This window comes from Mustela lutreola, chromosome 2, assembly GCF_030435805.1.
Source record: "Mustela lutreola isolate mMusLut2 chromosome 2, mMusLut2.pri, whole genome shotgun sequence".
In the NCBI taxonomy this organism is placed as follows: domain Eukaryota; kingdom Metazoa; phylum Chordata; class Mammalia; order Carnivora; family Mustelidae; genus Mustela; species Mustela lutreola.
This window is the reverse complement of record NC_081291.1, coordinates 221076448-221099993: the sequence shown is the minus strand read 5'-3', so window position 1 is coordinate 221099993 and position 23546 is coordinate 221076448. Positions and strand designations below refer to the sequence as shown.

At 55.2% G+C, this 23546-nt stretch overlaps 1 protein-coding gene across 2 annotated transcripts in view; it reads right to left on the bottom strand.

Moving 5' to 3' along the window:
- The window catches only part of FAM3B (FAM3 metabolism regulating signaling molecule B), a 38374-nt gene extending 17728 nt beyond the window's left edge, over positions 1-20646 (bottom strand). Inside the window, exons 1-3 of one of the 2 annotated variants that reach the window (XM_059164767.1) lie at positions 20502-20646; positions 14570-14713; positions 2645-2768 (exon numbers count right to left, since the gene is read on the bottom strand). In XM_059164767.1, coding sequence (XP_059020750.1) covers positions 2645-2768; positions 14570-14713; positions 20502-20532 — 299 coding nt within the window. In that variant the 5' untranslated portion in view covers positions 20533-20646. The remainder of the gene's footprint in view (positions 1-2644; positions 2769-14569; positions 14714-20501) is intronic. The other variant, XM_059164768.1, reaches the window with a different exon arrangement.
- Positions 20647-23546: the final 2900 nt, after the last annotated feature.

Below are 23546 nucleotides of genomic sequence, written 5' to 3'. Positions count from 1 at the left end.
CAGCAGTGGATAGGAATGCTGGGCAACAGCTGCCTGGTGCCCTAAGAGCAAGCTGGTGGACCCGAGTGGGTCAGAAGGCTCCAGAAGATGAACCTGATGAGTATCTGGTGTGAGATCAGATTTATTTTCACTAGAGGAATGCTTAGGGTTGACACTGATGTAAGTACATGGAAAGCCAAGCAAGCAACAACGAACAAAAAGATAAGGGTCCACAACAGTCACGCACACAACATGCTTCAGCTACGGAGGACCTTCGCTTAGCCAGGCTAAAAAAAAAAAGCCACCTAACCTGGAGGACACCCTTTGGGTGTGTCTGCAGACCACACGCTCACGGTCACGACTGAAATGCTGACTCTGCCCTTCAAAGGGAAGCTTTCCCCATGTCCGTGTGACTTCAGGTAAGAGCAGGTAACGGATGCGGGTCTCTGGGAACAATGACACTGAAAGATCGCACTTACTCCGGCTTCCCACACGGAGCTGTGACTCCTGTCTGGACTTCCTGGCCATTGTCCTCCCCCGTTCCTCCCTCAATGGCACATTCAGATCCAGTAAAGCCCTTCGGATTTCTGTCTGGCGGCCTTACTTTTATGCAGTCGCTGGGTTGTGATCAAACTACAATGGCGCAGGCCGGACAATAACCGAGTCAGGACCACGGCGTGGGGGACGACGGGAGAGCCGATGGCCAAGGACTGCTCAGCCGCGCGGCAGCCGGTCCCCGGATCACGCCTGGCGCGGGGGACCAAGAGGCGTGGGCATGAGCTGCTGTGTGGGGATGTGAAGGAAGGCCGTGGAGGTGGCTGCCCCCGGGGAGGGCTGGTCCTACAAAGGAAACCAGCAGCAGGAGCCTGCTTGTCTTTCTACATAAACACATCTTTTCTTTAGAAGATGATAAGTCGCCACGACCCAGCACTTCCTTGTTCGGGGAGTTCATGACAACAGAACGCCACGCTGAGCCAGGCGAGAGGCTCCCCTTGGGTCTCTGTCCATGTTCCCTCCTCTGTTCTTTTTTACCTGCTTTTTTTTGAGGCCACCCCACTTTAGGCCACACTGCATTCTGAAGACCACCTGGGACACTGTTTGAAAGCAGGCAAGCGGCACTTGCCCCCCCCCCCCCCCCCCCGCCGTGTTCGTACGTTAGCTGTTCCATTAGACAGCCTGACTCATGTCAGTCTACGCAGTACCTACATGGACGCCAGGGTGGAATCTGGGCCTGGCCGCTAACTAGCTGGGTGACGAGGGGCGAGTCACTGAATCTGCCTGTGAAGCCGTCTCCTTTTCTGCACTGTGACCGGGGTGGGGGGCAGGGATGACAGATGGCCCAGCTCCCGGAAGTCCCACCCAGCTGGTGTCTCTGTGTCTGGTCTACACTAGGGAAGCGTGGTGCTCTTGCTCTGAAGGATCAAGAGAAGGCTTCGGGCACTGTGGAGGTTCTGGGGTCTGACTCGGAACAACTTCCCTCCTGGTGACACGATTTGGGATGAGCGTCCGGTCCCCGTCCCACGGCCGCCGCCCACTCCCAGGCCCCCCACTTCTTTCTCAGGGGACCCGGCTCATTCTCAAGCCACATCCTGCCTTGTTCCATCCACAGACCTCACTGGCAATCCCATTCGCCGGCCTGCCATGAGCTGGGGAACCCTGCACCGTGAGGCAAGCCCCCGGAGCACGAGGGCCACGTTTCTCATCGTAGCTGGCTCACGGGGTGCCCCACCCGGGGGTGCGTGTGGAGAAACGTCTGTGGAGAAACTCCGTGGCTGAGTGAAGGAAGCCTTTGGCAAGCGATGGACCCGCAGAGGGGAGCCAGGCTTCCCGTCTCCTCCCACTAGGGACTGGGGATGTGCTGAGGCCACGCAAGGAGGGGAAGCTGAGCCCAAGGCGGCTCGTGTGCCAGTGTGCCACATGCCCTTTAGGAGGACAAGGCCAGCGCAGAGACCAACGAAGTAAGAGTGGCAGAGCAGGGCGGGCGGCGAGGGGGAATTGGGGCCCAGACACGCAGGGAGGGAAGACCATGGCAGCACACAGGGAGAACAGGGCCCTTCACAAGCTCACAGCCCTCAGAGGGAACCAACCCCACCCAACCCTGCCCTTGGGCGGCTCGCCTCCAGGCCGGGAGAATACATGTCTGTTGTTTCAGCATCCGGTCTGTGGCGATTGGTGACTGCCCAAGCCGGTGCAAACACTAGGCCATGCCCGTTCCAGGTGGCGGGATTTACTTAGGCTATCGTGGGTCAGGCAGTCGCTCAGACCCGGAGCAAGGAGCGGCGGGCGGCAAAGAGAAACAGCGCCCGCTTTCATCTCAGCAGTGAGGCTCGTAAAATAAAATGCGAGCAAAACCGCGTCTGATGAATTTTGTTGTTTCTGTGACTGGGAAGGACCTGCCACCCGTTCAAAGAGAAGCACAACATATTTGTTGCGCCTGCAGTCAAAGGCAAGTTCCATCCGGGGACACACCCAGCCGTGGCGGGCTGCCCGTCGCCCCGCAGGGAAGGCGGGGGCACGCTCCGTCCCACAGCGGGCTCCGAGCCGGTGCCCAGGACCAGGGCCGGGCCCTTCCCTCCTGAGCGCAGATGTGGTGCCTGGCCAGCCCCGGGGAAGGGGAGGAATCGAGGGGGACCGCTCTGTTTTTTTCTTCAACACGCCTACTTACAGCTCATCTTCGAAGCAGATTTTGGCAAACTTGTCCTTGCCGCCCCCGCTGAGCAGGCGATACGCGTAGCTGTCCAAGGGGCACGGGGTCCAGTGATCGCATTTCTGCCTTTTAGGGGCTGGGGCTGCAGCAAACAAGACGGTAGGAGTCAGCGCCCGCAACAGTTTATCAGACGAGCCCACTGCCCGGCCGGCAACAGCGGCCCTTCCCCGGGGCTTGGCGCTGGCCAGACCCCGGTGGAGGGGAGAAGGGGTCACCAGCGTCTCATCGGCGGCGTCAGAAATTCCCCTAAACAGACGGGAGACTTCGTCGGCGTTTGTCTTCCGATGACAAACACGTGAAGCGGAGAGGACGTGGGGCCGGGTCACAGCTTCCGAAGGGGCGGGCGCGCCTGCCGGGGCTGCTCGCCTCCGGACGGTCCCGCGCGCAATGTGTGTTGTTTTGTTTTTTAAAGATTTTATTTATTTATTTGACAGAGAGAGAGATCACAAGTAGGCAGAGAGGCAGGCAGAGAGAGAGGAGGAAGCAGGCTCCCCGCTGAGCAGAGAGCCCGATGCGGGACTCGATCCCAGGACCCTGAGATCGTGACCTGAGCCGAAGGCAGCGGTTTAACCCACTGAGCCACCCAGGCGCCCCACAATGTGAGTTTTGTACCCCAATGAAAGAGAGCTCGTTGGGTCTGAGAGGGCTGGCGAACTAGGAAACAGCCAGACATGGAACAGTCCTCCGGCTTGTGTATTTACACTCCCTGAAACACGCACGCGCATGCACACACACGTACACACAGGCCCGGACCCCCACTCTGCCTATCGTGAACCCCCTTCCTTTCCCTTGAGCCTGAGGCACTGGGCTCCGCTGCCGGGGGTGCTATGAGGTCAGTGCTGACAGGCCAGGGAGAGGGCTCCCTCCCCAGCACCCCCACTGTCGGGAGCCGGTACAGGAGGCCTACTGTAAGAGCCCTAAGGGACTGAATATGATTGGCTGCTCATTTAGGTCCACTCTCGCGGGAGGTGCATGAGCACTGCATTGTGATTGGGTAACACTGCCTGTATAAAAACGCATGCGCCGAGGGTAAAGGGGAAGAAAGAAAAAAGCGATTAAAGAAGAAGCTTCGCCGCTACGTGAGTCTCCGAGTCGTTCTTGCCGGCCGAGAGCGACAAGTGGTGCTGAGACCCGGGAATCTCATCGTGAGAGACGCACGGAGTTGGCGACGATCAGGTAAAGAGTGCACCTATTTCTGTCTAGTGACAGGGAAAGTTCTTCAAGTCGAGGACGAGCGTAGGAAGCTTTCCGGGATGGGAAACGAGATGGCTGCAAAGTTCCTAGGATAAGGACGAGAGTAAAGCTTTCCGGGATGGGAAACGAGATGGCCGCATATAAAGTGCTGGGGCCGCTAACTGACATTCTTAAAGCAAATGGGACCCCTTTGAAAAATAAGAAGGCTCGCTTATTTCTAAAAGAAGTGGGTCAAACCGCTCCGTGGTTCTTAGAGGAGGGATTGCTTAATATTCCCCAATGGGAATATCTAGGGGAGGACCTCAGGCGCGACCCGCGCACTGTGCCGGGAACTCTCGCTGTTTGGTCCTTAGTGAAGGTCTGCTTACAATCATCCCGCGAACCCATACACAAGGCGGTTCTACAGGGAGGAGAGATCTTAGAACAGGTAAAAGAGGAGTCTTGCAAAGGATCCTGGAGAGATTCCAGTTCTGAAAGTGAAAGCTCAGAAGAAACCTCAGACGAGGAAAATGCCCGTCCGGATGATAAGAGAAGTGACGGGAGGGGGTGCCTCCGATGATCAGAGAGTGGAAGAAATGAAAAGAGAGCTTGCAAAAAAGGAGGAGGAACTAAAGAAGGCTATGGCGCAGCTCAAAATGCAGGGGGAAGTTATGGCGCAGCTGAGATTAAAAGCGGAAGAAGGAGCTATGGCGCAGTTACAAACAGAGACGGAAGTGGTAGATAACTTAGATCCTGTGCCCACGCGCCCAGCCCCAACAGCGCCACCTTAGGAGGGGCCTCCTCCGTATAAACCTTGCTGCACCAAGGCCTGCTATTGTGCGAGCTGCACCGCACAGAATTGGAGAGAAGTATTAGGGCCAGAAAAAGGGTTTTTCCCCGTCATGGAAGATCAACATCAGCAAAGATATCATCAGCCCCTAGATTTTAAACTCGTAAAGCAGCTGAAGGAAGCAGTTATGTCCTATGGGCCTCAGGCTGCTTTTACGGTTTCTTTGGTTGAAACGCTAGGTAGCCTTTACCTCACTCCTGAAGACTGGAGTAACTTGGCTAGAGCAGTTTTATCTGGTGGGCAATATTTAGAATGGAAGATTCAGAATCAGGACAATTGCCAGGGCACGGCGCGAAGAAATGCAGCAGCAGGTAACCCACAGTGGAACCTAGACATGTTAACAGGTGCGGGACAATATTTTGGGTCACAGGCACAAAGTAATTATCCGCCAGGGGTATATCACAAAATAGCAACCGCAGCTTTGAGGGCATGGAAGACGTTAAGGGGTGCTGGAGATTTGCAAGGACAGTTATCCAAAGTGCTACAAGGGCCGAATGAGCCCTATGCAGGTTTTGTGGACAGGTTGATACAAACAGCTGGTAGGATGTTTGGGGACGTAGACCAGGCTATGCCCCTAGTTAAACAATTGGCTTTTGAAAATGCCAATAAATGGTGCCGAGAAGCCATTAGACCCTGGAAAGCGAAAGACTTGTCAGCGTATATCAAGGTCTGCAGGGATATCACAGGACCTCTAGTTCAGGGCCAGGTCATGGCTGCTGCTTTTGCACAAGCGTTGCAAGGTGCAAATGGGGCTAGGGCCAAAGGGTGTTTCTTATGTGGGCAAGAAGGTCATATGAAAAAGGACTGCCCACAGCGCAACAGCCAGGCACGAGGAGGAAGACAGAGTCAACCAGTCCAATTTGTGAAGGTGGAAGAGGCGCATCCAAATAAAGGTTATGGAGGACCGAAACCACAGCTATGCCCCAGATGTAGAAAGGGGAATCACTGGGCTAGCGATTGCCGCTCAGTCACTGATATGGACGGAAATCGGCTGCCACCAAATAATTGGGGGAGTTCAAAAAACGGGAAGCAGGGCCTTTCCCCCTGGGGCCCGAACCAAATGTACGGGGCGGTCATGGCGCTGCCGCAGAAGGCGAGACAGATGTTTCCCCCTACGGACCCAGAAGAGCCACCACAGGCTCAGCAGGACTTGACCTGCGTGCCACCACCCGAATGGTCTTAACCCCTGAAATGGGTGTGCAGGCGGTGCCCTCGGATTTCCATGGGGGCCCGCCAGAGGGTACTGTGGGATTACTTCTGGGTAGAAGTTCCACCACTCTTAGAGGTCTCGTTATCCACCCAGGGGTTATTGACCCAGATTTTTCAGGGGAAGTAAAAATTTTAGTTTCCTCTCCAAGAGGCATCACCATTATCAACCCTGGGGATAGGATTGCTCAACTCCTAATCCTGCCCAGCCACCATGACAGATATAAGTCTACAGGAAGGTTGCGAGATGGAGGGCTTGGATCAACAGGAAATGATTTGATGTGTCTGACTATGGATATGAGCAACAGGCCCATGACAGTATTAAAAATAAGAGGAAAACCCTTCTGGGGGCTGTTAGATACAGGGGCAGACAAAAGTATTATAAATTTAGCTGATCGGCCAAAACAATGGCCCCTTGTCAAGGCCAATCAAACATTAAGAGGACTAGGAATTGCTCACAGCCCAGATGTCAGCGCAGCATCTTTAGATTGGGAAGATGATGAGGGTCATAAAGGAGTCTTTCAGCCATATGTTTATTCTCTCCCTGTAACCCTTTGGGGATGAGATGTGTTAGAGCAAATGAATATAGTATTAACTACTGAGAATCATTATAGTGAAAATGCAAGAAACATGATGAAAGCCATGGGATATGTTCCAGGCCGAGGTCTCGGGCCCAAGGGACAAGGGACCCCTAACCCAACACCCATGGGAGGTCAGGGTTTTCCCCAGCGGCCACTGAGGCAATAAAAATAGATTGGAAGGATATGGCTAAGCATGCTAGATCGGTAGTCAAAGACGGGTAAGACTGATCCCACACCATAGCAACCTAAGACAGGGCTCTTCGACCAGGGAGAGTACCCGATGACGGGTAAGCATGTGTGCTGAGAACTGGCAACCTAAGACAGGCACGATCTCAGCCATTATAAATAAATAAAAAAGGGGGAGATGTCAGGAGCCAGTACAGGAGGCCTACTGTAAGAGCCGTAAGGGACTGAATATGATTGACTGTTCATTTAGGTCCACTCTCGCGGGAGGTGCATGAGCACTGCGGTGATTGGGTAACACTGCCTGTATAAAAACGCATGCGCCGAGGGTAAAGGGGAAGAAAGAAAAAAGCGATTAAAGAAGAAGGTTCGCCGCTACGGAGTCTCCGAGTTGTTCTTGCGGGCCGAGAGCGACACCCACACTGCAGGGCTCAGCCATCGGCAGGGGTGGGGACCTGCCTGAGGGGGCCCTTCCCGTGGCTGGGCGCTCTGTGGCCATCGCCTGCACGTGAGCCTCCCTGCTCACCTCAAGGTATGGGTGGCTGAGTGTGTTGCCCCGCGGAGCTGGAGCAGGGAGCGTGGGGAAGCCGGTGTGCCCCTAGCCTCGGGGCGCCCCGGGTAGGGGCAGGGGACACAGAGTTCTCCAGGGAGTATGCGCCCCTTCACAGCCCTCCCATCACCCTGTCCCTCCTCACCTGCCCCGCCCCCGGGGCTGACCTCCCTGCTGCCCTGCTTCCTCTCCACTCTACTCCCAGCCCCAAGGTGGTGTGCTTACACACAGCTGCCCCACTGTTTGTTGACTGACTAAGCAGACATCTGTCCTTCGGAGGAGGAGAAATGTTCCAGACGTCAGAGAACCTGAACCCTGTCCCTGCCCCGAGCCCCGTGCAAAAGCCACAAAGGACAGGGAGGCTTTCTGAACGCTCATGGCTATAGCTCTGGTCCACCTTTACTAATTTTTCTTCCTATTAGTCGATATTTTTAAACAAGAAAGGGCCACAGGATATTCCTTTTCCTAATTTAATTTCTGCAGAAGGAAATCAGAAGTAAAAGAAAATCAGAATAAAGGAAGAAGTCCTACACATTCTCACTCTAAAGAATCTTAACTGTTCTACTTTTTGGCACATTTTTTTCCAGACTTTTCTGTGCATACAGATGGCATCTGCAAAGTTGGTGAACACAGATCAAACATATTCAAGCAGTATGTCACTTACATAAATTTTCAAGCAATATATCCGCTAAGATTTTCTCAATCTCCAGCTACCTAAGTTTAGAGCAAGGGTCCAACCATTTATGTGAAAAAGTGCTATAAATACATATATTCTCGGTGTCTCTGGATTTGGGACACTACAGTGTATTTATTTTAGCTCTTTTAAAAAAAATTAATAATAATAACCATTACTTTAAATGTAGAGGTAATTCACCTAAAAACACATTGAGCAAATCTGAAAATGTAACATACTCTTTAAAAGTAGGTGTGTCCTGGGGTGCCTGGGTGGCTCAGCTGGTTGGGTGTCTGCCTTTGGCTTAGCTCATGGTCCCAGGGTCCCGGGTAGAGCCCCGTGTCGGCCCCTGCTCCGCGGGGAGCCTGCTCCGCCCTCTCCTTCTCCCTGCGGCTCTCCCTGCTTGGGTGCTCTCTCCCTCTGTCAAATAAAATCTTAAAAAAAAAGAAAAAAGTAGGTATGTCCTATTTCCTGACTTACAGACATCTTGTGTATACAGCCAATCCAGTGCAAATACTTTTTTTTTTTTTTAATTAACTTATTAGAGAGAGAGAGAGGCAGAAAGCACCTGTGTGCAAACCTGGGGAGGAGCAGAAGAAGAGGAAGAGAAGTGGACTTGGAGCCTGACATGGGGCTTGATCCCAGGACCGGAGCTGAAATCAAGAGTCAGCCGCTTACCTCACGGAGCCACCCAGGCGCCCCCCGAGTGAATACTTGGAAAGTGGGCTGGATCCTCATTTATCCTACCTGTCACCTGCACTGCTTGGTGTAGGAGATGCTGTCCCCTTAACAAGCACGGGGACCTGTCCACTTCTGGGTGGACCCACACGGATGACACCAGAGTCACGGACTGCCCTCTGCTCTTGGAGAAGGACAGTCTTGGTGGGTCCTTATGCCTTCATCACAGGCTGTAGGACTGCACGGCTACGGGATCCTCTCAGCCCAGTGATGCAAAGGACCATGTCTGTCCTGAATGTGCTGGGCACGCTGACAGGTGTGATGTGTTCACTGGCAGAGGGGGACCGTCCCCCACGTACCCAACAGATTTTTTTTAAGCTTTTATTTTATTTTATTTATCGGACACAGAGAGAGATCATAAGTAGGCAGAGAGGCAGGCAGGCAGAGAGAGAGAGTGAGAAGCAGGCTCCCCGCTGAGCAGAGAGCCCGATGTAGATAGAGCTCGATCCCAGGACCCTGGGATCACGACCTGAGCCCAAGGCAGAAGCCCTAACCCACTGAGCCACCCAGCTGCACTTGGCTGGGGCTCAGGGACGGAAACAAGGTGACCAGCCCGGCACAGCACAGCAAGCGCAGAACCAGACAAGACTCGGCCGGCCCATCTCTCCCATCCTCTTACCCCGCAACCCCCGAAGGCCTGACGCCGGAGTTTCCCAGTACTGCCGTCCCTGGGCCCATGGGGATGATCTCCCATTGCGTCCTCATCCTGTGGGGTCACACGGCCGACCGCAGGGCAGCCGGCACCCCGAGGTGCTGAGGTGGACTGGGAGCAGGACCCCATGCCTCGCAGGGAGTGCCGAGGGCAGGTCCGCGACTGCGGCCTGCCATGCAGAGGCCCCAGCAGAATGTGCGTGCCGTTCAGGTGGGTATGCACAGGTGCATTTTCCCCGAGGGAGGGCCTTGACTTTCATCAGATTCTCGGAGGACAATGTGTCTGGGACGAGGGAGGACAGGGCGGAGGTATTTTCTCCCAGGGCCTGGCGCGGTCGCGTAGTCTGTGCGGCGTTTCAGAAAGGCCTGCTTGACACTCTACCCATTCCCTAGAAGCACAAAACGTCATTATGGGAACAAAGAAATAAGATCATATTCTTTGTTCGGGGTGAGGGTGTGGAGATGGAGACACACCTTCTCAGAAGACAGAGCTCTTTCCAAACCCCCCCTCTCCGACCATGTTCCCCACCAGATTCACTCCTGATTCACAGATCTTTATTCCAAAACTATCTGTTAAGTACCACATACTGTGCTCCATGTAGGTCCTCAGCGCTTTTTCTGAAATTTCCTTCCCCAAAGATTGGATGGTAAAGCCCACAAGAATACGTGGGAACGGACGCCCAGCCAGGAGGAGCAGTGGGTCTGCTCCTCGGTATCCTGCTTCCCTGTCTCCTGAAACGCCTGCCTGTGGGTTTAAGTAAGGCCCAGGGCCCTGACCGGCCGTGTGGCTCAGCAGGGCGGGCCTTCTGCCATGAAGTGCAGTTTCAGAGGTCATTCTCCTGCCGAGAGAATTCTTAGCTTAGTTCTTATCCTTACATTCACTAAAACAAACAGAGGTTCTTAGACTCCACGTTGAGCCCATAGATTTTTAATTTCCTGGAGCAGGGTCCAGGAACCTGTCTTTCTGCAATACTTCCTGATTTGGGAACCATGACCACACTCACCCTTTAAGTGAGCAAGGCGATTCCAGAAATGTGTTCCTGCTGCGTAAGCCAGGCAAACAAGAGGGTGCTGCCTGGGCCTGCGTTGGCTACATTGTAGCCAGGTCAACGCGCCTCATTGTTCTGGATGAGATTAAAGTCCAGTCCACAGAAATAACAGCCCAGAAGCCACCGAAGAGTGCTGGTCTCTCTGACCGTCGTGATCATGGTTTCTTGGGCGCCCCAGGACGGGGAAGGGGGACGAGATGTCAGCACACCGGTTCGTCCTGCTTGGTGATGCCGACGAGGAAGGGCGCCCCCGGAGAGACTGTGGGGTGTGGCACTCTGTCGCCTCTCCTGGACCTCTGTCTCCAAGGCCCCCCACGGACAGTGACATTGCTGCTTCTGTGCCCTCGCTGTGGGGCCAGGTAAGGTTGCTAAGGCCCTACCAGCTAGACGATGCAGCACTCTGCACGGGAGGGTTCATTTTGGAACCAGGAAGAACCTCAGACATAGAGACACCGGCAATGTCCCTTCCCTGACAGAGGAGGGATCGCGAAGGCCATGACCAGTACTTGGGGGCAGAATTAGAATTAAATGTAGTTTTTCCGGCTTTTTCTTGCGACAGCAGGCGTTAGCGGTTTCCAGCTCATTCCATCTTGGCTGAGGATCTAGGAAGGTGGCTCAACGGGGCTGGTTTGGTTGGCTTGGTTCGGTCTCACCAGAGCTTCTAAGAAAATGATTCAATGACCTCACATCTGAGTATATGGGAGAAACTTTCAACAGGATCCTCCTGTACTGGCTCTCTCCTGAAACTGATCTTTGGGGGCTGGGGTTCTAAGCTGTGTGTGGGGGGGTGTATGTGGCTTCCAACCGGACTTACTCATCCACGGATGCACAAACTCTCCCTGCACAGACACTTACTGACAAAATACCTGTCAACACTGCATGCCGTCCTCACCGCCACAGGGACAGCAGTGAACAGAGTAGCTCTCATCTTGAGTGCAAGAGACAGAAAGCAGGCTAGGATAGATCATCACGGACTGTGATACATGCCATGCGGGGAACAGGCATCGACAGCCTCCAACATATCTAAAAACTCCCTGCAAATCAACAAGAACAGAACCAGCCCGCAGAAAATGGGCAAGACACAAACGCAAGAGCTGCAGAAGGGGGCGGGGCACGGGGACAAAGGTCCAGTACGCACAGCTGCAGCCTGCCCCAAACGGCCCCCGGCCCGCGGCCGAAGGTCAGCACATTTTGGTAACAGCTACACATCCGCAAAATAGGACAGCTGGTTCTGCGACGAGGTATTCAAACAGAAAGATGTCCTTTAACACCTCAGAGGGGTTGCGGGGGCTGGTGCGGAAACCGGGGAGAAGGGGCAGGAGACAATAAAACCAGAGCAGCCCTGCTCCATGCCGGGGGCGGGGGTGGTGGAGGGACACTGAGGCCCGCCAGGAGAGAGGGAGCCACAGGGTTCTCTGCCTTTCCCGGACAGCAGGCCTCTTTCATGAAGGCGCCAGACTGGTAGGAAGCCCTCTCGCTCAGTATGAGGAACGGAGTGACCCAGAGTGGTCAGTGCGCCAACTCCTAACAACAGCCCAGGGTCCGGAGTAGGAAGAGAGGGACCAGGTCTAGAAAACCAGAGAGATTCAGGGGCACTTGGGATGGGCTCAGATTTACAGTCTCCTAAAGACGGCAGAGCGGGGGTGGGGGCCAGCATGCGACATGAAGTGGTATGAACCCTGGCGAGCACGGACTCACAGGGTAAGAATTAACTTCAGAAAACCCAAGCCAGGATCGCAGGGCCTCTGAGGCCACACAGGGAGTTGGGTCCCTTTATGGGAATAGTTTAGGGGCGCCTAGGTGGCTCAGCTGGTGACCATCTGCCTTCAGCTCAGGTCACGATCCTGGGGTCCTGGGATCAAGTCCTGCATTGGGTTCCCTGCTCAGCAGGAAGCCTGCTTCTCCTGCTTCTGTCTCCCCCACCTCCCCGCTAAGCTTGTGCTCAATCTCTTGCCCACCCTCTGGCAAATAAATAAAACCTTTTTTTTTTTTTTTTTTTTTTTTAAGATTAGTTTACGAAGTGGAAAAGCAACCCATGGACTCGGTGGAAGCCCAAGATCTGGGGGAGGCGTGTGTGCGTCAGGGCCAAGAGCAAGTGGGCTCAGTCTGGATGGCCTTGGCCACGGGGGGAGGTGCTCACATGTGCCTCTGGCTTCTCCGCCCCTTTCTCTCCATGCCTGACACTGATCTCACACGTCAACATGCCCCTCCCTTTGCTTCTCGTTGGACCAGACATGAGGGGTCACTGAGGACGTTTAGATAGACATTCCCAGGAGGGTGTCAGAGTCATTGTGCTGAGCCGAGCGCAACAGAGGTTCCCGCGCTGATGGCAGGAGCTCCACTCGTACTTGAACCCTGTCCAAAGCCGGGGATCACCACCTCCCTGGGTACTCCGCAGGCATGGAAGAATACAGGTGTCCAGAGGGGCCAGGCACCGGCTGAGGCAGCATCTGACCAAACCAAAGGGCACCTGTGCTTTCTCTGAGGCCATTCCCTGGGGGCCTGACAACGGCACAGAGTGAGCCCTGCTACAGAGCCTGCAGAGCCCCAAGCCTGGCGCAGTGCCTTCTACTCTCTTAGCCACATGAGCCCCAGACCCTCCATCAATCACTAGGCTCAACCCCCAAACTCTGAGCCCACCAGATGCCCAGGAAAGCTGCGTCCTTCCAAAGTGGAGCCCCAGCCAGCCAGAGTCAGGACGCAGCCCTCACACCAGCTGCAGCCACCCCTCTACTGTGCTCCTGCCCCCTTTGGGTTTCCAATAACCGGACAGTGCTGTAGCTTCGGTGAAGGTGACAGGGCCTCCCTGGCCGGCATTGGTAGGAGTGGAAAACTCGTGAATGGGCCCTTCTGAAAGGGCTGGCATCGAGGCAGCTCCTAGGAGCAAACTCATGTCCTGGGCAGACTTTACGTTTCATGTGAGAACAGAGAAAATGAGAAAGACTTGAGGGTGTCCCCCACACCTCACGTGCAGGGCTCCGCCTCAGTGCTGGGCCTCCTCCCGGGTCTGCCCAATGGCAAGCATGGGCACTGCGGAAACTTTATTACAAATATAAACACCGGGGCGCCTGGGTGGCTCAGTGGGTTAAAGCCTCTGCCTTTGGCTCAGGTCATGATCTCAGGGTCCTGGGATCGAGCCCCGCATCGGGCTCTCTGCTCAGCGGGAGCCTGTTTCCTCCTCTCTCTCTGCCTGCCTCTCTGCCTACTTGTGATCTCTGTCAAATAAACAAATAAAATCTATTTTAAAATGTATAAACACTAAGGGGCTCTCAGGTGGAACAGCTGGTTCAGTGTCCAACTCTCTGTTTGGGCTCAGGTCAAGGTCTTAGGATCCTGAGATGGAGCCCCACGTCAGGCTCCACACTCAGTGCTGAGTCTGCTTGACATGCTCTCTCTCTCCCTCTCCCTCTTCTCCCCCCTCTGCACTCTCTCTAAATAAGTAAATTCTTTTTTAAAAAATTAAAAAATAAAACAGTTGGTCACAGTTGATTTCTAGAAACTGTCGGATTTCGGGGGTGGGGTCGTAAGAGGTAATCTGAAAAGGAATCACTTTTATACATTTTTCAAAAAGGGTTTATTATTTTTTAACATTTTTTCTTTAAGCGATCTCTACACCCAACGTGCGGCTCGAACTCTCAACCCCAGACCAACAGTCACACGCTCCACCGCCTGAGCCGGCCAGGCGCCACCCTCCCCCGCCCCCAACTTTTACAAATTTTTAAAATCATCACCCAGTTCTGCATATTTGTGCAAGTTAATTTTCTACAATTTATGTCTGTATTAAAAATATGCCTATTTACCATGAGATTCCCCAAAAGGGACCGATTGCGCCTTGAGCGTCCCGCCTGTTTGCCAGTGGAGAGTCTAGTGAAGACTTTGTGATGTCACGTCATTCCCTCATGGACTTGTATTCCCGGCGCTGATTGTTATTTAACGCATCTTGAAAATGGGGTTTCTTTGCTTTCCTATCATCATAATTTGCCTTGGGGGGGTCTCACACAGGGATGAGCAGGGGTGTCGACCTTGGAAAGGGATGGGAACTGAAGGGGCAGGTACCCCCCCCACCCCCGCCCCCTCTCCTCCCCCCCCCCCCCGCCCTTCCTCCTCACTTTCTCACGACTCTCACCATCCTCATCACCAACGTCAACACAAAACAGCCAGCTGGGGCAGAGCCGAGGAGGCCAGGCCCGCTCCTCACTGCCACGACTGCGGTGGGGCTCGGCACTCACCCTTCAGGAGGGGCTTCTCGGAGATGCTCCTGAGGTTATAGACAGCACTGGTCAGGGAGACTTCTGGAATGAGCTCCGCAAGCAGGTACCCGGAGTACCATGCGCATATGGAGGCAAAGAAGAAGACCACGGTCCTCAAAGTGCCTGGGGACAGACAAGTTGTCACTGTGATGCTGGGGGGACAGGTGCCATCCTAAGCCCACTTCCTGCACCAGGGTCTGCCCCGCACTCTGAGAAGTTCACCCCCGGGGAAGTGGCAGGTGGGGATGTAGTGACGCCACCTCGGCTTAGTTGGTGTTGCTTGGACTAAGCATTTGGGGTTTGGCGACAGGTAACAGAAACAAGACATGGGTGTTTTCCACACCAAGTTTTTCTGTTTGCTGTTTAGAGCTTCCTCAGATGGTGACACTGGTGATTCATTAGTGGCCTCGTGACCCAACACGCCTGACATGGGCCTAAACACCAAAGTGGCTCATTCCTTTGGGAGGAGGCTTTTGGAAGTGGACTGCAAAGTCCAGAGGGCAGGGACTGTTTTGTTAATGCTGAGAACAGCACCTGACGCCCTGTGAGCCTGCCCAGCGTCCTCATGACCCTGGGAAAAGCCACCGGACCCGTCATTACCATCACAGACCGGCTTGCAGGGAAACCCAAGCTGTGCAGCCACGGCAAATCCCTGGAGGTGCTCCTTCTGGCTGGTTGGCTCTGCTAGCTTCCTCCCAGTTTTTAAGGAAAAGGTGTTCCCAATCCGAGGTCCGGGGAGGCTGAGGGGACAGACAGCTCCCTGTCCCTTCACAGGCAAACTGCTGCCAGACCTTTCCGATTTTACCCACTAAATATCTCAGGGAGCAGGACTCGTTCATGATCACCCAAAGGGCTACAAGGCAGAACAAGGAAGGAAAGGAGGGAGGGGAGCGGCGGGGAGGGGAAGGCCCTCCCACCTGACCCCACAACGCCCTTGGCTGTCACACTGGGCCAAGCACCTGAAAAGAACCACCCCTCCCACAGCTGCCAGGCCTCTCCCCTCCTGGGCTGGCCAAGGCCTCCACATCCTCCATGCGGCCGGGGCCCGTCCCCCCATGACAGGCACCCCGGTCCTCCCTCGACGACACTCCACGGGGCTCCCACTCTGTGGGCATGTCCTGGCCCTCTCCGCCGGCTTTCCCTCCCCGGGCACGGCCTGGGCCTCTCCTCCGGATCCCAAGCTGAGCTTGCCCACACTCAGCTCTGAGTTCCCCATGGGGGGGCCGTATGCCAGCCTGCTCTCCGCACTCTGAGATGTCCCAGAGGAAACCCCTTCACCGCCCCCAGCTCCCCAGAGCCGCTCCTGACCCCGTGTGGCCCATCTCAGCAGATGGATGGGGTCAGAGGCCAGTACCTGGGATTCTTCCTTTCCTTCGCACGTCCCCTCCCCGCCCTGATGGAACCCTCGGGCGGCCTCGCAGGCTTTACCAGCACCACCAATCTCGCCTCCAGAGACTCTTCTTGTCTCTACTGCCTCCCCCTCCCCAGGCCACCACCGTCATAAGTCTTCCCTCTCGCTGGCCCGGAGCGAAACCTCCCGCCCCGTGCTCCAGACAACGTGTGGACGCATCGCAGGGGATGTAATAGAGGCTGTAGCGCAGCTTTGTCCCGGTCCCGGCACAGACGCCTAAAGCCCTTGGTGTCTCTGATCTGTTAGGATACCTGCTGCTAACGGCTCTATCAGCCACAGCTGAGTCTGCTCCTGCGGGGACAGTGGGGAGGGCTGTCCTCAGGCCCTTAGGCAGCTTTAAGGGAGGGGCTGGCCGCGTGCCCACAGGGCTGGTGCTTTCCGCCCTGCCCCGGAGCTCCAGGAGGAAGCTGAAAGGGAGCCTGATCGGGGTATGAAGCCAATGACACAGTGGGACCCGAGAGCTCTGGACTCCTGAGGCCCGAGGTAGGGCCCCTTCCTGCTGGTTCACACGTGGAAGTGTGGGGCTGGGGATGCGCCGTGACGGCAGGGGCAGAGGCCCAGACCTCCCAGGCTGGGGCCCTCCCTGTATTCCACCCGGAACCCTCCTCGCTGGCTGGCCTCTGGGTCTGTGGACGGTTACAGGGATGTGCTCGCGCCTGGGGCGGCCCCTGAGCTCAGCGGGCGGCGCTGACGGCGGACTCGGGTGGGATCCCTCAGATTCACCGGGGCGAGCTGGTCTTTATCAAGTGGGCGCGTCCACACCCACGACAGTCTTCCGTTTTCCAGACCACGTGGTCTGACGTTGTTAGAAGGTTATGCAGAGGCGGGACGGGGTAGACCAGGGCCGTTTGCAGCACGGAAGGGACACCTCAAGCAGAGAAAACCAGCCCCAGGGAGCAAACTGAGAGCCAGTTCTGGCACCTCTGCTTGCTCTGCGCTGGGTCCCACGGATCCAGGCGGGCCTCGGCCCTGTCCTGCGTGTACCTTTGCATCACTCTGTCCTCTGCCTCGGGGTGGGCTCCTCCGTGACCTCCAGCCCCCTCTGTCTCTCCCTCTGCGGCTCCCCCTCCCTCAGTGCAGACTGCCACACACCCTCACACCAGCCCTTCGCACGCCTTGTTGGCAGAGCACACCGAGGGTCTTCCCTCTCCAGGGCTGTGCCCGCGGAGCCAGACAGCGTGTGGGTCGTGGAGGTTCTAGAAAATTCTGTTGGACGCACACGGAGTGAGCAGTGTGGAATGACTGCTGGAAGCAGAGTCAGCATCAGTAGTGTCAGCAGTAGTCCAGTGTGTCCGTGTGTGTCAGATCACAGCTGGACTTATTTTGTCCAAGTGTCGTAGTTAAAGAAGACAATCAGTGAACCAGAGACTCTCCGCAGAACCTTCTAGTCACCGTGTCTGGTGTGAGGTCTTTGAGCCGAGGTGCTGTTTAGCTCCTGGAGCAGAACACGATGCTACCTTCCACATGCGTAAAGGACAGCGACAGGGCAGGGAGGCGTGGTCCAGTCGCGATGAACAAGGACACATGAGCAGAAGTGACCTGGAGGGCCACAAGGAGCGGCCGGCAGTCCACGAGTCCTCGTAGGCGCAACTGCGAACCGTGGCCGGCCTGGCCTGCAAGGCGGTAAGCTCCCGACCCTGGACACGCTCCAGTGCTCCCTGCGCGGCTGTAAAGTCCCCGTGCTTCGGGTGAGGGGTGAGCCAGTGAAGTTCCAGCTGGAAGCAGCTGGATTCTGGAACTGGAGAGAAGCCTAGACCTAGAGCCAGAACCACCTCCAGGCGGAGGGCAGATCCGGCTGCACAGACTGGGACCAGTCCGCTTGGAGAGTCTGGAGACCCGTGCCAGTGGGGAGCTGGACCTGCAGCCCGTGTGCAGGCCTTATGTTCCTGGAAGTATCTGGCTGCCAGGGAGACAGACCTGGGAGCCAGACCAGCTGGGGCCAGCCAGTCTCGGGGCTGGACACCTGCTTCAGTCCCCAGGGTGAGTGCACACCAGGCAGGACCTGAAGCAGTTCCCTGCGACAGGCTCGGACCCTGGGCAGCAAAGAACCACGAGTCCCAGAGGGGCACAGGTGAGCACTCATTTGGGAACAGTAGGAACCAGACCCCAGCTAAGATGGCTCCTGGACCTGCGTGGGGCGTCCGGGGGCGGGGGCGGGGCAGTAAGGACAGGGAGGAAGTATGCTGAGTTCTGTGATACTGTAACCAGGATCTGGCCTTTTCCTGTAAAGTAATGAAGTCATCCGCAGTGGCCGACAGACATGTCCTCCTCCGGGCTTCTGACCAGCAGGTGCCACATGGAAGGGTTGGAGCAAAGGCCAGGTCCAAGCGCAGGCAGTGAGTCAGCTCAATTCCTCTTCAGAGACCCTCACCCACCCTGCATGTGTGCCTCTGTGTGTGTCTCTTACCCTCCTCCCCACGCTCAGACTCCTGGGGTCTCAGTTTGGTCCCGGACCCTTCACTTACATTGGAGAAGACAGCAGTCCCCAAACCAATTTGCATTCGGCCAGGCTAATGCAAATGTTCCTGGGTCATTTGCTGCCCAGGGTCCGAGCCTGTCGCAGGGAACTGCTTCAAGTCCCACCTGGTGTGCACTCACTCACCCTGGGGACTGAAGCAGGTGTCCAGCCCCGAGACTGGCTGGCCCCAGCTGGTCTGGCTCCCAGGTCTGTCCCCCTGGCAGCCAGATACTTTCAGGAACAGGTCAGGGGATCTCAGGGCACCCTCCTGCCCCTCTACCCCGGGGACCCTGAAGAAGGCAACTCTGAACCCCTAAGAACACACTTTGGTGCCATCTCCTTCAACATGATGTAGGACGAGGAAGCTGTCACTAGCAGCCTTGCCAAAGGGAAACCAAATCCCCCTGGAGACGGCCACATCTGCTCCTTTTGTCTTGGGGAGGGGGATGAGAGAGGGCTGAGGGTGGGTGAGCCGCTTTGTAGCTGCTGTCCCTGTCCTACTGACTGAGGCTTTTTGGTAGAAAGGCCGGGAACAGACACGTCTGAACATCACAGGAGGTGTGGAAGGGAATCTGCCTTGAAAGTTTCACACACCAATGACCTGCTTTTGAGCACTTCGGATAACTGCTACTAGGCAGCTGTCCCAGGACAGGGGAAGAGCCGTGGCGACTTAACTTACTTCATCCCTTCCTTCCATCGGAATGTCCCCCCCCTCCCCGACCCCGTGATCTTTCTACCTGGGACAGACCCAGGGCTTGACCCAAGTATCCAGGAAAATGGCGCTTCCGAGAATGCTGCCAAATCCCGAGCTCACAAAGTCCAAAGTAACATGGTTCTGAGATTCTGCGGCGACTCTCTCTAAAGCACATGTATCCATATAAATACAGATCTGGGTTATGCCAAAGCTTTATGCAAAAGGACAGACACATGGGCCACGAGTGACTCACAAGGGCCATGTGTGGAAAAGCGGTCGGTAATGGAAAGTAGTCTGAGAACACTCAGCATTTTCCACCAAGTAGCCAGCAAAATGTTTTAAGAATCTAGAAATAATGAAAAAAAAAATCTTCCAAAATACTTAGCATGATAATAACGCCCCGTCGCTTCTCGGACATTGGGCTAAGATCAAGTAAAAGTAATGCCCCAAGGGAGACGTTTTCTCCCCGCAAAAGAAACATACATTGCCACCCATTTATACAATCCACACAAGTTACCAAAAGCACTGCTGTTCATAAACAAGCAGTTTTGTAGAGAACAGGACTATTTCACACAATAAAGAAAAGCCTTGAAATCTGTCTTGCCAAACTTTGGGAATGGAGCCGCAAAGGTGGTGTTTAGAACTTTCTGGAGTGTGACCACACAGCTGGAATGTGTGCCCCAAGGCAAGAGGATGGTTTAGTCCACCACCTCCTGCAGACAAGCTGCCCTCCAGGGAGGGCAACGGGCCACTACAGGAGCCCAGAGAACTTGCCATTTCAGACCTGCCCATTTTTGCACAAGGTATGCTGCCTTGCTCCAGAAGAAAAGAGCAAACCCAGTCAGGAGGAACAAAGGCGGGCGGGTTAACCTGGAACCCCAGAGTGAGCCCTGTGGCGAGGCACCAGGGACCGCTGGCAGAGGCTGCTGTCCGGAAGGCAGGCTTTGAGAGACAACATGCCTCGTGGGATGACTTTCGTCTCCTCTTCCCCTTTTCCTAGTTTTCCCCCAAGCCTTCTGCAGTCTCAAGTAATTTGGTATTTGGAAAATATAAAAATGGCCTTATAGAGAGATGCTAGCAGAAATTTTATAGCCAGAGTCCACGGGGCATTCCGCATTCAGCCGACCGCACCGACTTAAGCAGGCTGCCTCACGGTCCCTCACTTGTCATGACTTCCTGGGCTGGTCAGTGGCACCTGTGGCTAGTGACCCTCGACCCTCGCCAGAGCAGCGCGGAGAGCGGGGGAGCCCAGAAGTGCCCCTACTCCGCAGCACGTGCCCTCCCCCTGGACGGAGCCCCCTCCTCTCTGCCCGCCCCCCCTACTTTTCAGGCAGCGCATCAGACTCACGGAGCCGGAGCCGGTGTCGGACTATCCGCATGGGAACCGGCGACTTGGCCCTGCCCGAGCCACCTTCTGATCCCAGGGTCAGGGCAAGACCCGGCCCCAGGGCCTGCCCCGCCCTCGGGCCCGCGCAGGGGCGGGGGCGGCGGGGGGGGGGGGTCCCAAGTAGGGCGAGGGCACGGCTCTCCCCGGCCCGCGTCCCCCCGCCCTCCTCCGGGAGGTCGCACTCACCCGGCGTCCCCAGGCGCATCTTCCAGGCGCAGCTCTGTGGCGACCCGAGCGAGCCTCGCAGGGGCCCCGCGGCGACAGAGACGCAGCCTCGAAGCGGCCGGCGGCGACCGGGAAGGAGAGCCAAGGGCGGGCGGACGGGGCCTGACGGAAGCGCGGGTGCGGGCCGGGCGGGTGCGCGGGGCGGGTGCCTGCAGCTCCGGCAGGTGCGGGCCGGGCAGGTGCGCGGGGCGGCGCCCACGAGCTCGGCCGGCAGCGGGGCGGGATGCTCCCTCCGCCCGGCCCTCTGCGGGCTCACGGGGGCCAGGAGTGCCCAGTAGGGTTTGTTCCCCGCGGAGGCCGCTGTGTCCGCCCCCCACCCCCTGCCCTTCTTCTTTTCAGAGATTCTGTGTACCTGAGAGAGCACAAGCAGGGGGAGCGGCAGAGGGAGAGGAGAAGCAGGACTCCTTCCCCCCCAGGGGCCTGGGATCATGACCTGAGCTGAAGGAAGATGCTTAACTGTGGAGCCCCCAGGCCCCAGGGACACTGTGTCCCTTCACCGTTCTTTCGCAGCCTCAGTGGCCAGTTTAATGTCTCACGGGGGAAATGGCTACTAAGATAAATGAGCATGGCCTGAGCCTCTTAACCGTCAAAGCGAGTCCTAGCAGGGTCCAAGTTGGAGGTCAACTCCCCTGGGCCAAGGTCGCAAGGCTCCTTGCTTCTTCAGGGACAGTCCTGCTGCCGCAGTGGTTTGCACAGCCCAGCACAGCCCTCCACCTCTTGTCTCCTTCACTTCAGGGCTTGATTTGGGGGAGTGGGGTAAGGGCAGTGCCCCCTACTCCATGGTCAGGGTCACAGGTGTGCAGGTCCTTTTGTTCATACAGAGGCCAGGGGTGCCAGGGTGGGAGTCTGGCAGGTGTTTGAAGAAAGCTTCCCAGAAGACACGCCAGCTGCTCTCTGTGGACTTACATCCTGACGTCCATCAGGCTTCTGTCACTCTTTGGAATATACACTGTAGTCGTAGTGGCCTCAGGTTGCCAAGGGCAGGTTAAGGCTCCAAGCGCCATTGGTCATTTGCAGAAAGAGTGTTCGAGGTGGGCAGGGTCCTACAGAAGACCCACTCCCACTCCCAGATTCCGCCAGCTCCACACTTCTCCCCCGTTCCTGGTTCTCCTCTCTGGAAAGCCCAGAGGCCTCAATAGTGCAGCGCAAAGTCCCCTCCCCTAGTCCCGGGATACCCGTCATGCTGTGGCTGTCAGAAGGGGCTTCACCATGACCCTCCTCCACCAGCCTTTGCCTCCTGACCGCTCCTGGGTGGCCCCAGCCAGGGGCCCTGGGGAGACATATCCTGTGAATAGTTCGGCTTTACTCTTCCAGGTCACTCTTACCCCACTGGCTCCCAAATCCAGGAGATCAGAAGACAGGGTCTGCACAGTTCCTAGGACTTGAGACGTGTACGCATGCCTGCCTGGGCATTAAGCAAGCACACCAGCTCGTTAAAGTGGACCTTGGTTTCACTGACCAAGTCTCACCTTTGAGTAGCTCACCTGATTTTGGAGACTGAGTTTTATGTCCTGTTTTCATTTTCTTTCGGATTATGGTAAAAAAAAAAAAAATGCAAGACATAAAATCTACTATCTTTCCCAAATTTAAAAATTTACATTTAAAAAATTTACATTTAAGGGAACAGTTCAGGAGCGTTAAGTATATTCACATTGCTGTGCAACAGACCTTAAGACCTTCTTGTCTTTCGAAACTGAAACTCCGTCCCTGTTAATATCGACTCCCCACCCCCCCCCCAGCTCTTGGACACACCACCATCCTTGTTTCTGTGAATTCGACTACTTTAGAAACTTCACCCAAGGGACGCCTGGGTGGCTCAGCTGATTAAGCATCTGCCTTCGGTTCAGGTCATGATCCCGCGCTACTAGGATCGAGTCCCACTTCGAGCTCTCTGCTCAGTGAGGAGTCTGCTTCTCCCTCTGCACATGCTCTCTCTCTCTCTCTCTCTCTCTCTCTCGCTCACTGTCTCTCAAATAAATAAATAAAATCTTAGAAAGAAAGAAAGAAACTTCACCCAAGTATAACATACACTATTTTGTCTTTTTATGACCAGCTTATTTCACTGAATATAAAATCCTCAGGATTTCATTCTTTTTTCAGGCTGACTAATATCCTATTATATGTGTATTCCACATTTTGTTTACCCGTTTATTTGTTGATGAACACTTGGGTTATTTCCAGCTCTTGACTAATGGAATAATGCTGCTATGAACATATCTGTACACATCTATACACATATGTACATACGTACATAGGTACATCTCTTCAGGGGCCTGTTTTCAGTGATTCGGGATACATACCCAGAAATAGAGATTGTTGGGCCCTATAGCAATTCTATTTTTAAGTTTTTAAGGAAACACCGTGCAGTTTCCCATAGTAGCGGTGTACAAGATGCCAATTTCTCCACATCCTCACCAACACATTTTGTTTTACTTTTTAAATTTTTACATAGTGGCCATCCTAGTGGGTATCTCACCATGGTTTGATTTGCATTTCTCTAATTCTTAGCTGTGTTGAGCGTTTCCTGGGCTTGTTGGCCATCTGTTATCCACTTTGGAGAAATGCCTGTTCCAGTTCTTTGCACAGTTTATAGTCTGGTTTTGTTGTTTTGCTGAGTTGTATGGGTTCTTCAAACATTCTGGGTATGAGTTCCTTATCAGATGTATTGTTTGCAAATGTACTCGCTGATGGCATAGGTCGCTTTCTCAGCTGCTGTGTCTTGCAACACAGTCTGATATGGTCTCATTTACGTAGTTTTAATGTTGTTGTTGCTGCTTTTGC